The sequence below is a fragment of the Leptinotarsa decemlineata genome, unplaced genomic scaffold (genome assembly GCF_025532065.1).
Source record: "Leptinotarsa decemlineata unplaced genomic scaffold, Ldec_3_MD MMD2_tig00000035_RagTag_RagTag, whole genome shotgun sequence".
In the NCBI taxonomy this organism is placed as follows: Eukaryota; Metazoa; Arthropoda; class Insecta; order Coleoptera; family Chrysomelidae; genus Leptinotarsa; species Leptinotarsa decemlineata.
Window position 1 is genome coordinate 16,831,883 of NW_027412540.1, and position 26,359 is coordinate 16,858,241.

The 26,359-nt window shown below is 36.3% G+C and overlaps 2 protein-coding genes across 3 annotated transcripts in view; one reads left to right on the forward strand and one right to left on the reverse strand.

The window, feature by feature from the left end:
• The window catches only part of Alk (Anaplastic lymphoma kinase), a 74,249-nt gene that overhangs the window by 5,152 nt on the left and 42,738 nt on the right, over window positions 1-26,359 (forward strand). Inside the window, 2 exon segments of the mRNA XM_074171962.1 lie at window positions 3,191-3,678; window positions 5,169-5,405. Of these exon segments, the coding sequence (XP_074028063.1) occupies window positions 3,270-3,678; window positions 5,169-5,405 (646 nt within the window). The 5' untranslated portion in view covers window positions 3,191-3,269.
• On the reverse strand, window positions 21,593-24,927 carry LOC111515906 (inactive peptidyl-prolyl cis-trans isomerase shutdown). Of its 2 annotated transcripts, none has more exons than XM_023172108.2 (3): window positions 24,823-24,927; window positions 24,622-24,758; window positions 21,593-23,447 (listed from the first exon to the last, which is right to left on the reverse strand). In XM_023172108.2, the coding sequence occupies exons 2-3, from the start codon at window positions 24,654-24,656 to the stop codon at window positions 22,370-22,372; spliced, it is 1,113 nt and encodes a 370-aa protein (XP_023027876.2). In that variant the 5' UTR covers window positions 24,657-24,758; window positions 24,823-24,927; the 3' UTR covers window positions 21,593-22,369. The 2 variants fall into 2 exon arrangements, with proteins under 2 accessions (XP_023027876.2, XP_023027884.2); XM_023172116.2 differs by having other exon boundaries at window positions 24,622-24,755; window positions 24,823-24,916.

The window sequence follows — 26,359 nt, forward strand, 5'->3', positions numbered from 1 at the left end:
CCAAATTTCCCCATCTTTTCCGAAATCTTCACATAACCAGTAATGCTTGAATCCACATACATGTCATCCAGTTCATCATCATCAACAAGATTTTTCTCGACAATTTCGTTGTCCTCGGATTTATCAGAATCTAGTTCCATATTTCTTTAATTCATTGTTTTTTTGCATAATGGCACTTTTGCTATGATATTTTTACCCTTTCCTTCTCGAGCAAAATTTATGTTATTCCTTCTTTGTTGCTTCTCCTCGAGAATTAATTTCATTGGTGTAGCTATTAATATTTCTGACTTTCCCTTGGTACATATTTTAGTTTTTCCTTTTCCAGTATATGACGGTAATGGTGAGATTTCTGCAATGCCGACTTCGTCTTTTGCTAAAGCACTTATCACTTTTGAATTCCGTTTAGGACAGGAGTGAGGTATAATTGGAACGTTGAAAGTAGGGCCGGGATCAGGCTTATTTATGGAGTCCAAATCATCAGATACAGTAGGCAAATATTGACTAGCAGCTTCAAAATCCTCTTTGGTAAATTTATCTGGATTGAATGGGTGGATTCCAGATGAGTTGAAACCTGATGTAGCTTTTTTCATTGTCGCAATTTTAACGTAGGCATTTTTAAATATTTCTGCCAAATCTGGGAAAGTTATTTTCTCTTGCTTGCCAGTTCTCAAAAAAATATCGCACTCCTTATTGAAAGCGCATTTGAATGGGCCGAAAAACGAAGTATCGAGAGGTTGTAAGCGGTAGGAGGTATGTGGCGGTATTGACATGTCAATTCCGTTATCTTGACAATAGTCATAAATCGGAATGGCTATATGGCTATAATGGTTGTCGAGCACCAGGAGAACACGGTTTGCTTCACTTGAATTTACACGCAATTTAAAATACTGTAACCAATGAAGGAAACATTTTTCGTCGCTCCAGCAATTATCGGTAACTGCATAAATTCTCTCTAGTGGTCCATTTTTCGTCAATGTAGGAGACATTTTCTAACAAAGATGTCAAATTGGAAAAAAAAAATTACGGATTCTTCATTAAAAGCAGTAATTCTATTGACACTTGTTTTCTTCAGGTTTTCTTAGGCTAATTTGTGGGTTTCTCTCAAGAAATAATCGCAGCCAATCTTTGCCTGCTTCTTGGCGAGTTTTATTAAAATCGTGTCGTATGCCATTGGCTTATGTATATTGAAACGCGAGTTTTCGTAACTCTACCGGAGTCAATCCATGAAACAATTTAGCTAGTTTGAGAACGTGACTTGCCATTTGAGTTTCAACCTCAGCTGAAAAGATAGAGGGTCTTCCTATCGCCTGAAGAGCTTTCTGTAAAGTCTCCTCAGTCCAACCAGCGATATTTGTTTTTCTCACGTACTTGTTAGGTATCTGAAACAATAATATGGGCAGCTGAAACACGTGTACTGATGGTTTCGGTATTATGCGGGTAATGGTACGCCAATGAGGGTAATTATACGCAACCGCGTATCATTACCCGGTTTACACCATTTGTCTTATGAGCTATTTGAACAAATTATTGGTCGATATGGCCACGAAATATATACGGCATTTGGTCCAGTAGGGGCCAGTTCATTCATGAAAAAAAATAGAGCAACTTTGAAATAAAAATGTAATACTTACCTTTACTTGAATCACGCACAAATGCTATAACAAAAATGCCAAAAACTAAAAATGGTCTATATCTAACGAACAAAAGCGTAGAACTGAAATGTACCGCAACAGAGTTGTTGAAATACGTGTGTGCCACGAGTCTATCCAATTAGCACCGACATTCAACAAACGCTTGGTCATACAGGGACATGCGTACCATTGCCCGCTGCGTGTGATTCCCCGCATCTCCCCTATCGTCCCAAATTCGAAGATACTGTTTGTTCGCGTACCCATTCATCCAGAAATGGCCTCACGGCTGAAGATGATTTTTCTATGAAAATTAAGGCCAGTTGCAAACTGCTCCAGAGCCCATTCGGCGAACACACGTCGTTTTCTATGGTCTTTTACCTTCGGTTCCTGGGTCAGTTGAATTTTGTAAGGGTATAGGCCCAAGTCACGACGCAAAATTCCCCAAGTTGTGGTCTGCGAGAGGCGGAGTTCTTGTGAGCGACGCGAAATCGACTGCCTCAGATTCTCCTGCACACTCTCACAGACAGCGACGATGTTTTCGACAAATCTTGCATGTTGTCGACGTACAGGTGGTGGTTGATCGTTAACTGAACCAGTGGACTCAAATTTTTCCACCACATTGCAAATAGTCCTCTCGGTAGGACGATTATAGCGACCGTAAAATTAGCGAAGCGCGTGGTACGTTGCCCGAACAGAACACCCATTTTGAGAAAACAATTTTGTTATTTGCACGTGTTGTTGAATGCTATTTCCGTCTATGGTAATTTGACTAATTTGACGGATGTAGCTTCAACAAGACGGCCGCTATCAACTGGAAAAGCTCGGAAGTCCCTGTTGAAAAACCTTATATATTTACGATTTGTTTGAGATTCTTCTGTCTATCATTATTATACCCATCAAATAGAACCTTGAAATTGAAGCCATAATTATTTTGTCAATATCTGATATTGTTATTGTTATATTAATTTTGTCAAAAAGCCACACAAAACTGCATTTCTGTGAATAATCCTTCACCGACACCTGTCGGATATAATCCAATACCCTCCGTGGTATTAGCCAGGGGAATAGTTTTTTTTTCATAGTTTTCGTTCCACAAACCTACTGTCTAGGTAGGAGGAAGACTGCACTGAATGGATTGTTCCTTCAGATGATTTCTTATATGAACATTTTATAAACTGTATAAAATAATGAATAAACTGTATAAACAATATAAATAATAATGTACCTGGTTCCAAAGGTTTTTGATTTAAGCAAAATTTAAAAAAATCGGAACTGTTTCTGAGAACTACCGAAGATTGCCCGGTTTCAAATATTTTTTTATGCCAATTATTGTTACTTTCTTGGTGATGTCACTGAAAAATTACATCCAATGGTAGATGTTAATCAAATTCGGCAGTTTCTCAAATAACAATATATTTTACCTGAATTGAAAATACAACATTACATATCCATATAAAAAGTCGTTCACAAAAATCGATAAAAATGTGAATGAAATTTTTTCTTTCTTGATCATGAATATTTCAGGAACTCAGATTAACTCTTCACATATTTTGTTACAGAAAGGAAAGTAAAGAACCGCAAAAAATGATTCTAGCCGTCGTGTCGCTACCAAAAGTTCCAAACTAAGCGAAATCCAAAATGTTGGCATTACAAAGTTTTCTTCCGTTTGCATTACTATTTATACTCTGTAACACACCGAGTCAGTGCCAAGATGAAAAAGAGAAAAGCAAAGAGAAGACAGGCAACATAAATGCAATTTATAGTGCTCATACAATAAGAGAATTGAATCAAGACATACGTCCATTTAGCAATACCGACATAGATGACGATCAAAAAGACATTTTCAATCCAGAATATTATCACACAAGGATAAGATACTACTTCAGGCCTAGACGCAGCGTTCCAGAAAGGAGCATAGCGAGCATACGAAAAAGACTGAATGCAGAAAGGAAGAGAGAAGAGGAACTCATGTCGGCCGATGCTCTTCCCAAAATGGAGCCGAACGATACGATCATATCCAAACAAGGATATTTAGACACGGAAAATGGTGAGGAATTAGACATTTTTTTTAAATTTCATGAATCTTTTTGATATACAGACACTAAAATGTTGATTAATTTCAACATTTGTTGTAAAATAAGATGGTTTTATGCACTTGCTTCACACTATGACGCTATGCTTTCATTAGTTAATTAAAATGGGATGCATCATTAATTTTGAACAAATGTTCAAAAAGCTGATCAACTCCAAAAAAATACAGTTTTTTCACTGATGTCATTTTTTTACAAGAGCAATAATTTAAAATTAACTAACTTCTCCTCGTCCAACCTTTGCAGGACTACTCTCTCCGCTAACTTGGTCATGGAGCTTTGCAAACTCATCGGTCTGTAATGCTGACGACAACGGTATCACTATAATCTCAGCATGATTCCACTGCTTAGGAAAGTATCTGAGGCTTGAGTTCTTGAGTGACGTGATTCGGTTTTCCAGTAGCTTTTTCTATATCCTATTTGATATTGCGTCAGCACCTGGAGCCTTTTTGGGTTCGATACCGCTGATCAGCCCGTTCAGTTCTTCGTCTGAGACGGGTCTGATGACATGCTCGTCGTCGAGTTAAAGTGTGTCTTCCACTTCTTCCTCTGTTCTTGTATCCCTATCGATGTCATCGTTAGGGTCTATGTTCAACCTAAATTGGCTTTCCATAATGTTCGCAAAGGCTGTGGCTTTATCCTCGGTTTTGATTTACTTACTTATGACGTTGTACACAAGGTCTTACAAGAAGGCCTGTTAGACATCATAGTTCATCCCCACTGTAGTCCAACAGCTGTTTGGTATCAAGCTTCGAAGGGTGAATATACGCCTTGGAGTGAGCCAATCTTGGAAGGTTCTTGGAATCTTCTTGCCATCCAGGTGTTCAATCTTTGTTTGGCAAAGCCTAAAGCGATGCCAATGACAGGTTCTGGTCCGATGAAGCTGCTTGCAGTACCCTCCTTTGCAAGGGAGTCAGCAGCCTCATTGCCTTCCAGACCAGTATGGCCAGGAATCCAGACCAGAGACAATCTGTTTAGTCTTCCTATTGAGGAGAGTCGTTTTTAGCAATTTGCTACCAATTAAGACGTTGGTCGGTAGGAGCCAAGAGCTTCCAACGCCGCATGAGTGTCGGAGAATATTTTTATTGACTTGTGTATGAGGTTGGATTCTTCCAATCTCTCCGCACACAATTCAATAGCGTAAATTTCTGCTTGAAATACAGTCGCATAGGTTCCTAGGCGGGTTGGTATCTCTGTCCTGGGTCTGCGACTGAAAACACCTGCACCGGAACCGGAAGGTGTTTTTGATCCATCTATGAACCAAGAAGTGTCTGCTCTTAATATTTCCTTCTCCCAGAGAATCCATGATCCGATATTACTGGAAGAACAGTTGCAGTGGTTAATCAACCTCCATCTTCTCTGCCTTACCGGATTCATTTTGTAGAAATCATTTATACATTTGTGTAAAAATATATTTCCTCATGATTGAACGGTTTTGTTTTTTTAGCAGCCCCGAATGTTGAACAGGAGTACAACAAACAGATAGACAAAATCAAACAGCTTCATAAGCAATACACTTTAGAAAAACACACGGAATATGAGACTGGTGTCGATTGTGATTTTGAAAACGATTGTTTGTGGACATGGAGAAAAGACGTTGCTAACGGATTTTTTATAACATCTGGAGGAAAGTATGGAGTAAATGAAACTGGTCCCAGAATGGATGCTGACCAGAGAGAAGGAGGTGAGTGAAATTACCACTTCTCATAGCACATTTTCTTCTTACTTACACTTTTCTGGTTTCAAACAATACAAAAAACAACAATATCGAAGCTATTTTGTTTTACGTGATTCATTGACACGGCTAGAAGGGTTGCTGCGAGATCGAAATACACGGTAACTAAGGTATATCTACTCGTACAATAAAAATTTGTCGGTCCTCTGCTGCGTATCAGTTATCGAAGTAATTTCCCTCCACGTGTATTTTGAGCGTGTTGTTCATAAAAGGCTTCTCGTATTATTTCTGTTTTCGAATGACGCACTGTAAGAGAGGAGACGATGATCAATCTCCACTTAGGAAAACAGGCGACAAAGGGGCGGAAAAGAGCGAGAAAACCTTCAAGGACACATTGAAATATTCGTATAAAAAATAGCATGGTTAGGATATGGGTGTATGAAAAATAATTACTGTGGTGAATGGTTAGTCTTTTGAACTCTACTGGCAAATCTTCATACAGTGAATTTCTTAAATGTCCCCCCCTTTTATTTTTTGAACGGGTTAACTAAAAAATTTGAAATTTGGGATAATGAAATCAAGGCATAAATACTTTGTTTTGAAGTGAAATTGACAGATGAAACTTTCAAGATGGCGACTGGGTGCTATCTGGGAAAAAAATTAAATGGAAAGGGGGATCTTATGAAACATCATTTTGAAGCTCCTGACGAATACTTCACAACTCTAGAAAATATGAAGTCAATATCTTCACCTACTACAAAATGGCGTAACTTTCAATAATTGCCTGAATACATTGACATTTAACTACATAATATGAGGTAATACGCTTGGGGTCAGTTCAGAAGATGCTCGAAATGGTTGCCTTGAACTTCTTGACATATGAACAGCCTATCCGATTTTTCACGTCGAACATTTTCGAACACAGTAACGTCAATATCTCTACAAATATTTATTATTCTCTGCCGTATATCCAATATGGATATACGGCATAAAAATAGCCGCATAAAAAAAGTCCAAAGGTGTCAAATCTGTCAAATCCTCTCTGTAGGACCTCGACAGCCAATTCAACGACCGGGAAAAGTAGTATCCAAATAGTTTCTTACTTGTCTGGAGTAATGTGGTGGTGCTCCATCTTGTTGGAATACAATATCCATATCGAATTCATTAGGATTCGCTTCGACGATTTCAGTGATGAGAGGATCAACAGTAGTTTCCAACATATTCAAATACAATTCTCCTGTTAAATTTTGATCAATAATAGATGTCCCACGATATGGTTTCCCAATATTCCTGCCCACAAGTTAATTTTTTTCTGGATATTGGGTATGTGTTTCCCGGAAAACGTGAAGGTTGGTGTCATTCCAATAACGGCAATTTTGTCTGTGATCATTGTCGTTTAAAAAAATTTACATTCGTCACTAAAACAAATATTGTGGAGATAGGTAGGATGCCTTGCAATGGCTTCCGTCATGATTTCGCAGAATTATGTTATTCGATCAGGGTTATCTTCAGTTGATTTGTGTACTATTTTGATTTTTTATGGATGATACCTATTCCTCTTCAAAAGTCTCCACACAATAAAAGGAGACACCTCATAAACATTCGCGACGGATTAAGTAGACTGTTCAGGAGTTACTATATACCATCTCACCAATTATTTGCACTTGCTGTTCTTCCGGAATGGACAGATGACCTGGGAGCTTTTTGTTATGTACACTACCGGTAGTTGTGAATTTGAATACAAGTTTCCTCAAATATTTTCTACAGATAGGGCGATTCGGAATACGTTCATTGAAAATCCTTTTGGTCTCGTGAAAGCTACGCATCGCACCGTAAATAAAAATTGCTTCAATTTTTTTTTCTAATAGACGAGAATTGACCATTTTAGAGATTGTTGACGTGGTACCTTTCTACTAGTAAAACCAAAAAGTAAATGAGAATATTCTAACTGAACAATGATGTTCATTGTCGTAGTGTGGATATTAATGTGTTTGTCTTCAGGAAATTATTAAATGTTCCGCCATTTTGTAGTAGGTAAAGATATTGACTCCATACTCTAGAGTTATGAAGTATTCGTCAGGAGCTTCAAAATGATGGGTCACAAGATCCCTCTTTCCATTTAGTTTTTTTTCCCAGATGGCGCTTAGTCGCCATCTTGAAGGTTTCCATCTGTCAATTTCACTTCAAAATAAAGTATTCATGCATTAATTTCATTATCCCAAATTTCAATTTTTTTAGTTGACCCGTTCAAAAAATAAAATTGGGAAGGGTATTAAAGAAACGCACTGTATAACAATTGAACAGTGGGCGTTAATATATGAACGGAACGCGCACAATATCTCAAAGTTTTTGAAAGTTCTTTTCTCATGTCACAAGCAAGTTTTTTTTTGTGGAAAATTGACTCAAGAGAGTCAAAAGTATACTGATTGACAGATCAACTTCATCGATTTGGGAGAGTGCCTTGTTAGAATTTTTTTTTTCGACTGTGTACAACATGATTTGCTTTTGTCAAAATTATACTCAAACGACATTAGTAGGGTGGCCCACAATGAATTAAAGAGTTTCTTAACGTCTAGAAAATAACAGTGTTCTTTCGTGGTGTCCAACCGGCATCAGAAAAATAATCAGAATTACATTACAATATTGACAATTTCAACAATAATATTTGATTTCGCGTTTCCTTCCTACTTCATTCGAAAATTATGTCTATTGAGAATGATAAAAAGTAGCAACTGAAAAAGGAATCAAAAGAAATGGAATAGATCATTCCAGTATCAAAATCGTATCAAATAACCCAGAAAATATGGGGCGTCTGGTATCAAAACCAGATAAGTCTATTTCAACATTTTTTTACAGACAAAAAATATATTAAAATTGCGTAGTTCCAATAAAAACATGTATTGTTTCACAAACCTTAAAAAGAAATATATATTATGAAAAAAATATTTTTCATATCAATATCAACATCATTATTTTTTGTTTTATTTGGTTTTGAAACTATATGTGAATATTTTGAAAATCAAATTGAATAACCGGAATATCTCAGGGATTCGTTTCTCTTACTGATTTTATTTTCATTTTACCCAAAATAACATTATACCACTGTGCTTGTTCCGAATAAACTTGATTAATCATTGGTTAATATATTAATATCCATTTTGTTTCACTCAAAAGTCCTCAACGCCTGGCACAAAATATTTTCATTGAGCTTTTGAACAAGGTAAGTGTCTAAGTGTAGCTTCATCACAAATTTTTTTGACTTATTGTTCATATATTCAATGAATGTATGAACAATATGGTTGACATCTTTGGAAACATTATTGTGAATGAAGTTTGACAAAGCATATTTAAATTTAATGATTCTATTTCATATGTCTATTTCTTCATTTTACATAACTGTTACGTTTTTCACGTGGGTTCGACAATAATAGACCACACTGTACAATTAAACACAAAAACTTGAACTGAACTTCAGACGAATACTCAAATATTCATCGCCTTACTATGAAACTACGTACCACACTTTTAACTAGACTAGCCTCCTTGCCTTTTGGTAGTGCTTATATATCTCGATGGAAGTTTTCGAAAGGCTATGAGAATACTTGTGAAGCGACGCGATATCTGGAACGATTAAGAAGCAGAAGTAGAATTACTTTTTTTTCAAGGAATAATTCACAACAATATTGAAAATATGATTTTATTACGCCTATATCAATCTAATTATTTTTTCCTAGATTCTTTTAGTACTTTTTTTTCGATCAGAGTTGTTGGGATTATCTCAAATAACTGACCCCCTGTCGTCATTTCGACTTTTATAGTCATCCTCGGGTAGTGTTAAAAATACTTAAAATATCATTCAGACATAAAAACGTGCGATTGATTTTATATATGAGGAAAATAAAAATGGAAGAATCATGAGATAACATATAAAAAGACAAAAACAAGATTAGAAGGGATACCTATAACATTCCATTTAAAATGAAACTCAGAAGTATAACTATAAACTTCCTTTCCCAAAAATTACTTGTAAAGATCAAAAGAAACATGAAAAATTACAATGGAAATAAAGTCTATAGAAAGCATCAGGGCTTGTTATATACTAATGTTTCTTATCTAAATGTGAAAAACACCTCATCGGTGACGTCTTCCTAAGGCTGCACCTATATTGAATGCGCATTTCTCCCGACCCGATGTGGGACGACCATCGGACGCCCCGCGATCCGATGCAGTCCGTTGTAACTGCCTACACTGGACTCGGTTTGACCCGACCCCTACTTATAAGAAACTACCCGGATAAATTTAAGGACTACCATTGTATGACTATGGAAACGTTTAACTATATTCTTGAAGGCATAAAACCCAACATAACTGGCCAGTCTAACTTCAGAGCATGCATCAGTTCTTTTACCAGTAATTGGTCACCAATAACCTCCCATAGTTTAGACTTCATATCACTATTATGGTAATCCTTGTTTCGCTGGTCAATCAATTTTATTATTCATTATTATACCACTCTGTCGGAATGAAAGATCGGACTGAAAACAAACACTTTTGATTTGACTATTCGTCGGTCAGTAATCGGTAGTGATATTTTATTGTCGTATCGGACCACTCTTTCCAATGAAGGCATCTACTTTGAAAATTAAGTGTTTGTTTTTCTTCCGATGTCGTCCGATGGTCGTCCCACATCGGGTCGGGAAAAATACGGATTCAATATAGGTGCAGCCTAAGGAGAGATGTCCATCCTTACTAAACTCCAATTTTCTTTCTAATCAACCATCCTAATTTTCAATGAAAACTCAATTTCATTAGGTATCAAATATTAATTTGATCAGAATTTTTTTTTATTCTGAGTGGAGCAAAATTGGAATATCCCGTATTTTGTTATATTTGATTTTTCAGTGAAACGCTCTTTTAAAAAAAAACAGCGATTTGAGTGGGTCATGAAATGTTTTCATTATCGAAACGTTGTTTCAGAAACAATCTGAAATATTTGATGTTTGAAAATATTTTCTCCCGAGTTGTAGGTAATTTTACAGAAAACCTGGTCCCGAAATTTTTAGGTACGAATAAACCTAGTTGACGATGTAAACTCATTTAGGTTATTTCACTGTGAGGGTTTTCAATAATGTTTATGTTTTTATGTTCAAATAACAGTTCCCACGTTATAAGATTGAGTCTCCTGAACGAACTCTCATTACAAAAATATCTTCTTTTCATATTCATGAAAGAGTTAATCACCGTTCAAGTTTAATGCTAAAATTATATATTTTTTAAAACTTTTTTGTTATAACCTTCGAAATGATAGTTATTTATCTACTTGAGAAACCCCGAGTTTTCCCAAAAGAGCTCTTAAGGAAGAAATTACTCTTCGAATAAAATACACTGTGTCTATAAGATAAGAATGAACAGCATGGAGATATCGGAAACGGCTAGTGATACTGCATCGATTAAATTAGAGAAAAGTAGCGCATTTATGTTCCTAATAATATGCCATTTAGACAGTTTTGATATTCCGAGTAGTTTTAGAGATATCCGAGACAAACCGAAATTTGAGAATTTCGTTTTTATTTTCTCCTAGCTTTATTTTCAAAGGAAATGTAAAACAAATAGCACTTTTTCATGGCCACTTTTTAAGGACTACACGTTAACGTAAGAAGAATTTTTCTGCGACGTTTCATTCTTTCGAAAACATCATCAACTTTGTATTTTTATATGGGCCAAAACTAAAGTATACCTTGTATACGACTCCATTGTGAATACAGCAACGTAAGAGCGCCCGTACACGAGCCACATTTTGCGGTCGGATCGACCACACAATTGCAGTCGCGTTCCAGCGAACTCAAGCCGCCCATAAGAAATACTGTACTACACGTACACGGGCGTTCACAAAAGTCAAAACGGACGTCTGCAGTCAACTTGCTGCTGCCGCGATGACATTTCGGCGGAGATCAGCGGCAAGTTGACTGCACACGCCCGTTTTGACTTTTGTGATCGCCCGTGTACGTGTACTACAGTATTTCTTATGGACGGCTTAGCTTGAGTTCGCTGGAACGCGACTGCAATTGTGTGGTCGATCCGACCGCAAAATGTGGCTCGTGTACGGGCGCTCTAACACACAATATGATTTCATAACCATTTCTCACGCAAAAGTGATTACTCAACCTGCTTTTCTTCAATTTTAGATAGTAGGTACGCACTGAAAAAAATGACACATGATGTTGTTCTGTTGTCATGATGATACTGTTGTTTGGTAGAATTTTTGACACAGTATCGTTCCCACTTTTACATCTTGTTACCTACCTAATTTGTGCTAAAACTGGAAAACGGCAGCTTTTCAAATTCTCCGTACGAATGTAATTGGGCCTTTTATCTATCAAAACAGTTTAACAAAAGAGCGATACATAAATTTGTTAGTAAATGATTTGGAAGACGCTCCAGATAATTTACCTTTAGCGGTAACTCACAGCTGCTGGTTTCAACAAGATGGTGCTCCAGCACATAACGCTAGAAATGTTTGTGATTATTTGAACCGTCGCTTCCCAGGACAGTGGATTGGTCTTCATAGTGATATATCCTGGCCTGCAAGGTCCGCCGACTTAACCCCACTAGACTTTTTCCTTTGGGGATATATCAAGAATTAAGAGTGAACTCTCATAATTGTCAAAATGAAGAAGATTTGCTGAGATTGGTTACTGCATCCTTTAACAATATTGTTCCGAATATGCTAACTCAAGCTTTAAATTCGTCTGTGAGACGAGCGTACCTGCATTTAGAAAATAACGGCGGATTATTTGAAAACTTGTTATAAGTTTCTGTTTATTTACTATCAGCGGCGGCTCGTCAGAGGAGGCAAGGGAGGCTTAGCCTCCCCATAAAATCTGACGCTATTCATCGCAATAAATTAAAAGATATTGACAAATAATTATAATTTTTTTTCCTAAAAATGCTTGGGTATCATTACTTTACCATTAATTTTTAATATAAATACATAATATACCCGAAAAAACCCTATCACTCACTGTATCGTGCATCAACAAAACTCAAACGCACTGCCCATGAACGACCATCAACTCGAAATAATAAATGCCATACGTTGCAAGGGAGCCAAGCCTCCGACCGCTTTAAAAAACACAGGCTCCACGAGACCGATCCAACCAGCGACATACGTTCCGATTTGTAATTTCAGTTGCAGAAATTATAGCGTTAGAGGAGGCTAGCCTCCAGTTCGTTACCGTTAGTGTACGATTGCGTTTGTTTTTTATTTAATTATTTGGACAAGATGCCGTGAAGGACCGGGACTGAACTATATTTCGGTAAATTGTTTTATTGTTTCTTGATAATATTTATTTGTTATTTGTGTATAAAACAGGCAGTATTGTATTATAGCAGTGCTTTTTGGTAATATTTTCAATGTGTTTTCAAAGTGTTTTCTTTCAATTTCAAGGTGTTTTCAGGTTTTCACTTTTCGGTAAGTTTTTTTTTTCATTTATTATGGATAAGTTGGACGAAATTAAAAAATCTGACGATATAGTCGACTGGTTGCTGACAAATAATTTCAAGTCTTTATCTTATGATAATAAATTTGACATTATTAAAACTCTGATAATCGACAAAATCGGATATTTAATATTATTTGGTACGATAAATGCGATTGGTTTATCGGCTCCGTCAAACGAGAAAAACTTTTTTGTTGGCCCTGTGTTTTATTTTCCGTACAAACCGAATACCAAACGTGGTCTAAAATAAGATAATCCGACTTAAAAAATTGTTTAGCAAACAAAATATAGCAACAGCTTAGAATACAGCTCAAAAAGAGGCCATAATTTCTTTTAATAATCAAGTTAGGGAAAATCGGTCGAATTTAAAAAGACTTATTGATATTACGATTTATTTGGGTTCCCAAGAATTAGCTTTTCGCGGACACGATGAAACCGTAGATTAGATTAATCGCGGCAATTACAAGGAACTTTTAATTTTATGGGGCAAATATGCTTCACAATTTGGCACTTTTTTAAGCGGTAGGTAGCGTTTTTTCGAGCACCTCAAAAACCATCCAAAATGAGCTTATAGACACTGTGAAGGAGATTGAAAGTGTTTTTTTTGCATGGGAAATTGATGAAACTACCGATATTACCTGTACATCATAACTTTCAATCGTGTTAAGATATGTCAAAGATGGTAATGCGGTAGAACGTTTTATGGGTTTTCATGATGTTTCATCTGGGCGCACAGCTGACGATTTGTTTAATTTTTTAATTCGTACGTGTGACACCTATAATTTTAGGCAAAAGTTAATTGCGCAAACCTATGATGGGAATGCGGTCATGGCCGGCCATTTAAATGGTTTACAAACTAAAATAAAGTCCATAGCTCCTCATGCATGTTTTACGCATTGTCATGCCCATGCAGGGCCGATGCCATGGGGGACAGGGGGGAAGCCTCCCCCCCTGCTTTTTTGACTTGGGAAAAAGTTGGGAAATTTTGGGCCGTGAAGATAAAAAAAAATGATAGTAAAAAAATGAAAAAAAATGAAAAAAATAAAAATGAGAGAAAAGAAAGGGAGAGGTGATAAAAAAAGGGAAAGAACCAGGAGAAGGTTGGGATTTCCCAACATGCATAACTTGGAGATCCCATACTTTGAAATTCTGAGTTGTTTGAAAAATTCAAAAAAGTTCAATTTCTCCCAAGTAAGAGAACAGTCCTGAATAGTCCACAAATTTTGAAGTGACAGTTTTACAAAATTCCCAACTTTTCGCTGTTTTTTTGACTTGGAAAAGTTGGGAAATTTCGAGCCGTGAAGATAGAAAAAATGATAGTAGAAAAAAATAAGCACAATATTATTTAAGTGTTGTTTCCTTTCATTTGTATTGAATATTCCTATACATGGTGGATATGGTATTCCCATTATTATTTTTATAATTACCAAAATTTATTTTTGTTTGTGCATACCCTAATGGGCATGCATTCAGCCAATCTTTGGATAGCTAAGTAAGAGAATTAATATATTATAGTAGTAACTAATCCCTTGGCTTTCATTTTTTCGAAAGTTGGGAAATTTTGCTGGTGGGGTTGGGAAAATTTTGATTTCCTCCCCCCCTACTATTTCTTTTCGCTACGGCCCTGTGCCCATGCCCTAACTCTAGTATTAAGCAAAGCGTGCAACAACATAAAAATTTTCGCGCCTCCAGCGGGCTTTTCTGTGTGTATATAGATTTTATAACTTTAGCCTCTCGTGTTCTCCAAGTCACGAGCCGTCTCTGTTTACTATAATACGTATTAGCTCCTTATTACATTGCAATTACATTTTATAAACCTAACTTTTGATATTTCGACTAATCTTTGTATTCAACAACGCAAAAATTCTGGCAAGTGGTAAGTTAAAATTTATTATAAATAAGACTTATCAATTTACTTCATGTAGATATCAGCGCGTACTATCTAAAATTGAAGAAAGGCAGGTTGAATAATCACATTTTATTTTGCGCGAGAAATGGTTATGAAATCATATTGTGTGATACGTTGCTGTATTCACAATGAAAAATGGAGTCGTATACAGGGTATACTTTAGTTTCGGCCCATATAATAATACAAAGTTGATGATATTTTCTAAAAGTCGAAACGTCGCAGAAAAAGTCTGCTTACGTTATCATGTAGTCCTTAAAAAGTGGCCATGGCAAAGTGCTATTTGTTTTACATTTTCTTTGAAAATAAAGCTAGGAGAAAATAAAAACGAAATTCTCAAATTTCGGTTTCTCTTGGATATCTCCGAAACTACTCGGAATATTAAAACTTTCTAAATGTCATATTATTAGGCACATAAATGCGCTACTTTTCTCTAATTCAATCGACCCCGTATCAATTACCGTATCCGATATCCCCATGCTTATGCCCCATTCTTATCTTGGACACAGTGTATAGAGAGGCTACTCCGTTATCGCCGGTCGGTTAGCTCATTTTCCTAGAATACCAATGGTCCCTACCAATGTATAATTCAATATTACATTAAATGTTAAACTGTCAAAAGTTATATTAAATTATTTGACAGACTTCCAAGTGCTTATGTTCAGTGAAGGAACTTTTTCAGTTATCGAATATTCTCAAAAAGAAAATTGTCTGTGTAACTGTTCAGTTTGTGAGGTCATTGGGAGTTTATATTTTTCATATAGATCGTACCTTGGGAAATCTCACCTATTTTTCAAATGCCAGATTTTTTTGCTCAAACCGGTTCATCAGTCGGATCCTTTTTCCTTTCGCTCCGATATTCACTCAAACATGATGGTGTTATTAGCCCAACATTCCACGCCAACCCTATGTCCCCAGTAAAAGTGCAGTACCTATATCAGATTTAGCCTGACCGTTGAGATGCGCTCTAGGACAAAAGAGAGATTATTCAATGAGCTTTCTGTCATTGTTCTGATAAGATTTTCATTATAAAAGCGTGGGCTTTCACAACTGGCGTCTCAATAAGGTTATTATTGTGTCACTTTAGTATGGTATGACGTTAACGTCTTATTGCTGTGAATAATGGTGCCTGTTTGTTAAAATCAACTTTTCCATTAACCACCTGTCACGCCCTTCGAACGACAACTCTCAAAAGTCGAAAATTGTACGAGCTAAGGAGTAACAAGGTCTTAACTTCTAATGTGTGATTCCTGGCACGGTTGGACGATAGAATGTGAAAATCAATCGTCCGGATTGATTATCTCACTTATTACTGGAGTTTTTTTCCCGACACCAAATCATTATTTCAACACAACACAACAAGAGGAATATTAAACTGTTTAATATTCCTCTTGAAGATGATCACTGGGTGATCGAAACACGTGTCGGGGTGTTAAAGTAATGGTTTGGAAGGAGAAGATTGAACTGTTTAATCTTCCTCTTAAAGATGATCACTTGGTGATCGAAACACGTGCCGAGGTGTTAAAATAATGGTTTGGTGTTGGGAAAAAACTCCAGTAATATTCATTACTACACCAAAGGTTCTTAACAGTGCATCACAAAAAAGAATATTTATCAATTAAAAAATGTAAATTCTATTATCTAGTCCTTGATAGATGATAGTAATGTGAAAAACAGACCACTTTGTTGTCGCTAATAGTAAATGAAGGAAATTGAAAGATTAAGGATGTCCAGAGCTATTAATACACGTTCGTTGATGCGACAAACAAATACTTACGAATGAAAGTCATTGCATTGTGAACCACGGGGAAAATATTTTCATTCTGAAATAGATTTAAGCAGATCATTTCTCTTCATAAGTAATTTCCTGGATATCTTTTGTATTATCGCGAAAATCTTAATATTCAGTTATATTAAGTATTGACATTGATTACAAACAACACTTTTGCAAAGAAAACCAGAATGTTAATCTGTTGTACATATCAATACATAATATACAGGGTGTCAATTTGAAAACTTCCCACCCTTAATATCTTCCTTCCAGTAAACAATATGAGGACAACTTTATTGTCAAGGGGGACACTTTCAAGGACTACTTATAGCCCTCGTGGTTCAACCCCTTAGGAGGGGTAGATGTTACCCTTAGAATTTTAAATGGAAAAGGGAGTCAAGTGACACATCATTTTGATTTGCGTTCAATTCTGCTTCCATTGGTACCCTGACTTACTATTTTTTTATGGGGATTTTCCGAAAAATAGCGTTCTAAACTTACAAAAATAATTATTAGTACGCCTATACTGAATTATACAAAAACACCTTATTCCTATTCAGTTTGTCCTTCTCCATTCTACTAAAGTAGGTCTAAAGTGAGTGGGTCTGTTCGACCCTCCACCGCAACCCATAAGGGTTTGTTTGAAGGTGATTGACAATGTTTCGTGATGAATTTCACTAGTTCGGACTTCCATTGTCTACTATATAAAATGATTTGAAATCCCTGAAACAAGTAAAAAAGAATAATTAAAAAAGAATAGTTGAAAATAACAATTATATTAAGCAACAATAAACCTGAAATGAAATGATAATGAAATAACCTACAAGTAAAAATATAATACCCGAAGACGATTGTAGATACCAACAATCGAAACGTCGTGAACTAACGTGACTTGGAATCTCTACACTTTTTTATTTTTTTATTATTTTCTTTTTTCATTCCTTTAATTTTTATTTATTCAATTATTATATTTTTACTTGTAGGTTATTTCACTATCATTTCATTTCAGGTTTATTGTTGCTTAATATAATTGTTATTTTCAACTATTCTTTTTTAATTATTCTTTTTTACTTGTTCCATAAGGGTTTATTGTGGCTCACAGATATTCACACTCGGCCAAATAAACCCAGCTTCTTAGCGAAGCCGATTAGTTTGTATGGTGAGTGGTCTTTCAGGTCAGATGGTGAGAGTACGGATCTGCCGAACTCAAAGAACCTGATTCGGTCCCAGCGGGGCAGGCACAAAGTATATGCTCTGCAGTTTCATCATCGTCTCTGTATGTGATGATTCAAATGACAGTGACCTGTAAGAAGGCCTGTTAGACATCGTAGTTCATCCCTACTGTAGTCCAAAAACTGTTTGGAATCAAGCTTCGAAGGGTGAATAAACGCCTTGGAGTGAGTCAATCCTGGAAGATTCTGTCAGAAGTCCATAACTCTCCTTGCCATCCAGGTGTTGAGTGTTTGTTTGGCAAAGCCCAAAGCGATGCCAATGACAGGTTCTGGTCCAATGAAGCCGCTTGCAGCACCCTCCTTTGCAAGAGAGTCAGCAGCTTCAGCAGACCAGAGACAATCTGTTTAGTATTCCTATCGAGGAGAGTCTTTTTTGGCAGTTTGCTACCAATTTAGACGTTGCTCGGTGGAAGCCAAGAGCTTCCAACGTCGCTTGACTGTCCGAGAATATTTTTATTGACTTGTGAGTGAGGTTGGATTTATCCAATCTCTCCGTACGCACACAATTCAATAGCGTAAATTTCCGCTTGAAATACAATCGCATAAGTTCCTAGGCGGGTAGATAACTCTGCCCTGGGTCAGCGACTCAAAACACCATCTGTGAACCAACAACTATCTGCTTTTATATTTCCTTCTCTCGCAGGATCCAGTCCTCTCTACTCGGGAATAGTACTTCATAAGGCAGTTCGTAGTTGACAGTTGGAGGCATAAAGTCAGAGATCATTTCCAGAATGATGTCACTTCCAATGTCAACCAACAGTATGTTGCACTCTGCATTGAATTGATTTGTGCAATTGGCAATGTGGACAAGTCTGTATGCAGTCCATCTAGCCTCTCTTTCCAGAAAAATGTGGAGAGGGCGTAGATCTAGAAGGATATCCATGGCCGCTGACGGTGTGGTACTGATGGCACCACTGATAGCCAGACAAGCCTGTCTCTGTAAGCCAGAGAGTTTCGCTTGGGCCTTTTTCTGTAAAGCCTTCGGCCACCAAGCAATTGCACCATACGTGATCATTGGTCTGACAATCATCACATAAATCCAATGGATTTGTTTGGAACCTAAACTTCAAGTTTTACCACAAATCCTTCGACATGTCCATAGAGACAGTCTGGCTTTGTGTAAAACTTTTTCCAAGTGAGCGTTCCAGGTGAGTCTTTTATCAAGGACAATGCCAAGATATTTCACCTCCGTTTCAAATGGAATGAATTGGCGTTAGATCGTCCAATTTTCTTTTTTTGGTGAAGGGGATTAACACAGTTTTGCTAGAGTTGACAGACATCTGCTTCCTCAGGCACCAACTGTGAACAAAGTCCAACGCGCTTTGGAGGATATTACAAGCTACCCTTCCCGACGTGGACCTTGCCAGGATGACAAGGTCATCTGCATAAGCTTGTAGATCAAATTTTCTTCTGTCGAGGGCATCAAGCAGACTATCCACCAGGAGCGACCACAGAAGAGGAAATAGTACCCACCTTGAGGGCAGCCCCTGGTGACCCTGAACCTGATAGCCTCGCCTTGAAGAGTCGTAGTTGCAGTTCTGTTTACTAGCATGGCATAGATTCAGCCAGCTATGGTCGATTCTATACCCTTTCTAGCCAGAGACAATCCTATAGATTTAGGTAGTGCATTGTCAAATGCTCCTTCAATATAAAGAAATACAGCAACCACAATCTCCTTGTTGTCAAGGGATTGGGAGATTTTCTCAACGAGGTTGTTTAATGCTGAATCTGTCGATTTGCCGGTTTGATAAGCATACTGGTGGTTATTCAGTGGGGATGCATATAATGTTACCCTCCTGATATGTCCGTCCAGTATCCTCTCAAGTCCTTTCAGAAAGAAGGATGTAAGGCTGATTGGTCGTACCGATTTGGGGTGTGGGTCTCTCCGGCCCATTTTAGGTATATATACCACCCTTGCTGCCAACCAACTGGGTGGTATATAGTTTCACGCCGAACTAGCTCTATACAATTTTGTGAGAATAGGTAAAATTATTTCCAGTCCGTTTTGAAGAAGAGCTGGAAATGTACCATCCGCTCCAGGAGATTTGAAGGGCTGAAAAGACTTGATAGCCCATTCAACTGCCGGTGCTGTGATAACCTTTCTTGCAATGTCCCAGTCGTTCTTTTTTGGGCGTTTAGCGCCCTCGAAGATGAGCGGTCTGTTGTTATCAAGAGTCAGATTTCTAAGACCCAAATAAATATGTAAATCATTTAAAAGTAACCAATACAATGTACAGATATAAGATACCGATATGAGAAACACTTCACTGATTGGCATATTCTTATGAAAATAAGACAACAATATTTCAATTCAAACTCCTCTTTGAATTCATATATGTCACCCATATTAGGAATAACGCAATTGGGAAACATGGAGAATCAAGGGCTGTTGCGCTTGATATTTCTTAGGCCTTTGACCCTGTGTGGCATAAGTGTTTGCTGGCCAAACTTCGATGCTATGGCTTGTCGAATCATTTTTGTGAATGGCTCTCCAGCTACCTGAAAGAACGTTCCCTGCAAGTGGCCGTCGATGGACATCTTTCGAATACTTTTACCATCAACGCTGGTGATTTCCAGGAATCCATATTGTCTCCAACCCTCTGTTTATCGACTTATTTGAAAAAACCAAGAAACGAATATATAGCTTTGCTGTCGACAGCACACTTCTCTCATTCCATTTGGATTCCAGGACATCGGCTGCGGATGCACATCTTCACCGGCAGCAGAAGGTTGTATATCTTGATGAGGATCTAGAAATGATTTCGAATTGAGATGAAAGTAACCAGGTTCAATTCAATGCCACAAAAACCCAGGCATCGATTTTCTCCTAAAAGATAAATGTCTCAGAACCGGATATAATAATGTCAGGACAGACAATTTCGCTTTCTGCTTCCATAAGTATGAGGGTTAAAATGTCTTGGCACAATCATGATGCTGGGATTGCAAAGGCTGCTTCTCAAAAGCTTGGAACACTGTTACGAACCAGAAAACTGTTCACGTATCAACAACTTTTGATGCTTTATAAAGCTCAGATCAGACCTTCTTTGGAGTATTGCTGTCATGTATGGAGCCATTCACCTGATTGGAGACGCAAACATCACTTGCAACCTTGATAGTCTGAAACATCGAAGAAAGGTTGGAGATTTGTCTCTCTTCTATAAATACTTTCACGGGGAAGTGTTCAAGTGAATTGGCACATTTGATTCTACCAAGAGCGGTACATATCAGAAATACGCGACGGGCTATGGCTGCTCATTGTTTTGAGGTTCAACTTAGTATACCTGGAACTTCACTGTTCAAAAACTCTTTCATTTGGAGAACTGCGTTTATGTGGATTAAACTTCTTGAGAACGTTTTTTCAAATGGATTCAATTTCCAGCGATTCAAATCCAATGTGAATCGCTACTTTCGCACAGGCACCGCTCTTAGAGCGCCTTAAAGATTTTCCTGTAGTGTTTGTTTTGTCCTTAAAAAAAACTGCAGACTACGGCCAAAAAACCCGGAAAATAGCTTTCAGACAATATTTGCTTTTTTTTTCTGATTGATTCGGCCTTTACTTGATGAAGATCCATAGTAATTTCAAAAACTACACCTCACGATTTGATCTTCACAAACTTTATCACTTAAAAAAGCTACTGTGCTAGTGAAACATGTGATATATTTTTCAAAATAGTTTGTGAAGATCAAATCGTGAGGTGTAGTTTTTGAAAATATTTGCTTTGTTTGACCAGGGTTATGATTATTCAGAAGAGCTCTGGAAAAGGCATTTTTGAACGAAACAAGACACAAAACGTTTAATATACCATTTACTATACCATTATAATCCTCAATTACATTGACAGATCTGTGTTCTAATGACTTAAAGTTGTCACAGAATACCTTACAGAAGAGACACTCTGCACGAAACCGAAACCTTAAGTTTTTGACCGTCTTGTGTGAATGTGAACATGGTAAAACAGAACTAGTTTCTCTACTTCAATTATAACCTGATAAATTTAAAACAATTTGAATTTTCTACATAAAATAAAATATTAAACACCTGCAACACACAATATGGGTCACAGAAACTTGACCCCTCAATATCAAAGTGTCTCAAGGTGAGTGTCTCTTCTGTAAGGTATTGTGAGATTTATTATAAAAACTACTTCGAACTATGAGTGAAACAGAATGAAAATTAGCAACTTTCGATAAACAGTCGTATCGTCAAAAATTTTGAACTTTCAACTATTTTTCATTTGTCTTTTGTTAATTAATATTCAATTTCTTAACAAGAAAATTTGTTTTTTTAAATTTCTTTGCTAAATAGATTATTAATTTCAGTAACTACTTCAATTTGTTTTCGATATACCCCCCCAAATTTTTTATAGAAAATCGAACTTAAAATAATCTAAAATATAATAATACTCAGGCCTTAAATTATTCATTTCATTCCAATAATCGCGCCAAATTATTAAAAAACTTTAGGTTTCATGTATATCAGTGAATAAAGTTGTTTACTATTAATAAAAACTAATGCTAAAAATCACATTCAACATGAAAGAATATTGCAATTCGATAAACAGTATTTACTTGGCACTGTTTAACAAGGCTTTGCCAAGTTCAATTTGTTTTTTCTTATAGGTTTTAATTTCATTTTCCAAATTCACCATCTCATTTAAAATATCCGGATTTTTTGGTTCTAGTTTGTATGCTAGATCCAATCTTTTCTTAGCTAAATTAAACTCGCCTAACATTCTTAGACATTTAGCATTGTTGTAATAACATTTCGCAGATATAGTCAAGTCAGTCCCATTAACAAGTTCTCTAATTTTATTGAAATTAATACAACCTTTTTTGGGTTCTTCAACTTTTGTGTAGCATATCAGCAAATTAGTATATAGCCTCATCAATAGTTCTTGCTGTTTAATCTGATCATCATAATCTGAAAGTTGGCACATTTCTAATTTTCCTGCTGCTGTGTTATACTCTCTGACAGCAGCTTTAACATTTTTTCCATAAAGATCATTTCCTTTGGCACACAGTGCAAGACAGTACCCATACAAATTTACAAAACTTCTCTGATCTTCTGGCGGCAATGATTCATATGCACTTGCAGCACCCACATCAACAATTTCTAAGAGTTCTACCTCAAACAGCACTTCTGAATTTGCTGGTACTCTATTGAGACAACCAAGCTTTCCATATGCATATTGTGGCTGAATGAGAAACTGGGATTTCTCATTAAGTTTCATGCTTTGAACTGCAATATCTAATCCTGGAATTACTTCACCACTATTCACAGTGAACTGATGTGATTTCTTTCTGGCATATGTAGAGTCAAAAGGTTCTGCATTAAACTCAATATACCCATTATAGTGAACTCTAACACTGGACAAGTCTGGCGGTTTATCACCATATCCCTCACGAATAATACGTTTCTTGATTGCCCCATTTTCAACAATATTGAACATTTTTGAAGCGATATTTTCAAATGGTTGACCTTCGATATATGTGTCTTCATCTTGGTAATCGCCTCCTACCACTTGCATATTCATAAAATCTAGTAGATTTTTCTTGTACTCTCGATCTTCATCGGTTTCTTCCTCCACACCGTCCACCGCTTCAGATTTGACAGTGAACTCCACTCCGTCTTCCATCAAATCTCTGTAAAAATACAAGAACAAGGCTGGATTTATAGACGGAATAATGTGAACATAACGCTAATGCCAACTGTTAGTTAAAAACAAAGTAGCAATTTGCATGCATTCATTAATAAATGCAACAACATTTCTGTTCATGTTTCATCTCTTGTTTCACTTAGTATTCTTTGAAGAAGGTCAGTTAAAGCATAGAATATCTTTTGTATGCACCAAACAATTGAAAATTACAAATTTTGTGTCAATTCATGACTCAATGGTTAGTTTACTCAGTTTTTTCATCATTGCTTTCAGAATTCAGAATTGTGCTATTTTACAAACTTATTTATTGAACAAAACTAAAATTTGTAGGAATCAGTCTTTCTTTATTATCCTTTTTTGGGTATCTTCATCTATTACTTTATGCAAAATTATCAAATCCCACTGATAAACAGAACTTTTCCTTTATGAATAACTTATTAAAATAACGCAGTAAGGTATCAGGATGAACCAGAAGTTTGCCCTCTTCACATCTGTATAAACCTCTCCATTACAATTTTTATTATTATCAGATTGTTGAAGGTGAAGATACCAATCCAATACAGAAGTATGTGTTAATTATAAAAATGAATCTACACAGATTATATTTAAGTTACTTTAGGTGATCTATGAAAAGAACGTCTTTTAGCTTACTTCAAAGATTACGTTACTATATGATCAATGTTGTATTACTTAATCTATAAATCAATCTTATAGACCAAGAACCCATAGCCTCCAAGCCTACATCATTTTTAGCAAAGCTTATCTAGAGTTTATGTACTTTAGAATGTGAGCAACTTGGTAGTATGAAAGCAGGGCACTTTTACAAATATTGGTGATCAATTTTCAACATCCTAATGATAGATCACTGCTGTTTTTAGTATAATAGGCATTGATATGAAATTCAACATTAGGAATATATTCACCACATGCATTCTTATCAATGACTTCCAGTTTCACATTCGAAGGATAATGTAATTGCAGTGACATGACATTAGAATTTTAAAATCCCAACAGACTTTCTCATGGTGAGGCGTAAGAAATTGATTCTCCTATATCTGTAAAATTAGCCAGTTATCTATTTATTGACAAAATATTCTTTGGTACTCTGGGATCTTGGATTATTGACAAACTCTTTAAAAACTGCAAAGGCTCATACGTACTTCAGTTTTATCGGTTCATTTAATATTTCTGACATTCTAATATCCTTCCAACTTTTCTCAAAATAAGAATAGAGTAAAAATTGCTTTCAGGATTTCCAGGTTAGGTAGATGTTTACAGGTATTTATTGGGGAATCTTCTGAAAAAAATAGAATCAATAAATTGATAGGTACTAATTATATAAAAAAATCTAAATTGCTTACAAATATTTCTTCCAATGGTTACAATCTACCACTGTGAATGATTTTAACCTAATTCGCCTCTAACTCTAACCACAAACACAAACCAGGAGCAAAATCGAAGCGAAAATAAAAAAAAGCAACACTGCTTGCGCCATCTCTTAAGCGGAAGACAAACTAGAATGAGTTGAGAATAACTAATTTTAGATAACGTCGAGAGGATGGCTCACTTCGAACCCCAATAGTAAATTATGACGTCACCAGCGATGTTTTGAAATTCACTTGAAGGCAAGTGAATGAACAAATTTGTTCTGGTGCTTCCTTATACTAGTTTCCTCATACTAGTGACCCATTTCCATGAAATATATACATAATTCATTTTCATCAGAGCTGACATTTTTTTAGATTGCATTAATTGATATAAGATAAATGTCCCAATCATCGACATAGTAGTGGGTAATTGAAGATCACACACTTTTAAAATATAAAATGGTTGTTGGCTCCGTTTCGTGTCCAATTTTTCTCTTCACGAGAACTCTCTTCGAGTCGTTCTGGCAACGCCAAATTATTTGGATGCTATCAAAGGTGGTATTCCACCTCTGACAGCATTGTGAATTGTGGACTGAAATTAAAATAAACTCAATTAACGACATAGAAAGACTCATATTAATGTCAATAGTAGAATAGACACAGTTTTTTATTGACATGCTCACAAAAATTTGGTGCGAATTTTACATAGATTCTAAAAAAGGGGTGCTTTGTACTAAAAAATCAAAACATTCGTTGGATGTCCTGAAATCTTAGTATATCAAATTTAAATTAATAGGGTCGATAGTCAGTACTTTTTAATTTGACTGAAATATATTAGAAATATATGATGGAATTGACCGATACTTGATGAAAATCTATAACTAACATATTCAAAAAACACCTTAATGTAAAGTAAAGACACGCCCGAAGAAGCCATTGTATGATGAAACACGTGTTGCGTTTTTGTAAAACCGTTTAGTGAAAAGCTCACAATAAAGAGTGTTTTAAATACGTTATATATTGGAAATTTTATTTTCAATTGATTTGTATGATATGGGAATGAGGAGATTTTATAGAGGTTTTATGAAATTACAACTATTTCATCAAACTTCTCAAAGACAAAAAAAAATTTTTAAATCTGTATTTCCGTTAACCAGCTGCCGCACCCCTACGAACGACAACCCTCAGAAACTTGTGCGAGCTAAGAACTAACGAGGTCTTACCTTTTAACGTGTGATTCCTAACACGGGTTGGACGATAGCAAGTGAAAATCGATCGTTCAGCCTGGGGCTTGAACCACCGATCAACATGGGGGTCGATTTGAGTGAGTGAACAAAGCACTCACGTCGAACCGACCGGCTACCAACCGACAATTTAAGTTATTTAATTTTTTTCAAACCCTGATTATTTCACAAAATTTAAATACACCTCAACGGAGCTTCAAATAGTGAAAAACTTCATTCATTTTTTTTAGTGAGTCACCTTTCAGTACTCCCGAATTATCATATGAAATGAATGTTTTTTATATGCG

What these genes read in the sequence shown, in the direction of transcription:
- LOC111515906 (XM_023172108.2), bottom strand. Translation starts at nt 24,656, where the DNA reads ATGTCAGAAATATTAAATGAACCGATAAAACTGAA. An exon ending in AATGAACCGATAAAACTGAA is followed by an intron (nt 23,448 to 24,621) that starts GTACGTATGAGC and finishes GTATTTTTACAG; the next exon opens with AGATTTGATGGAAGACGGAG.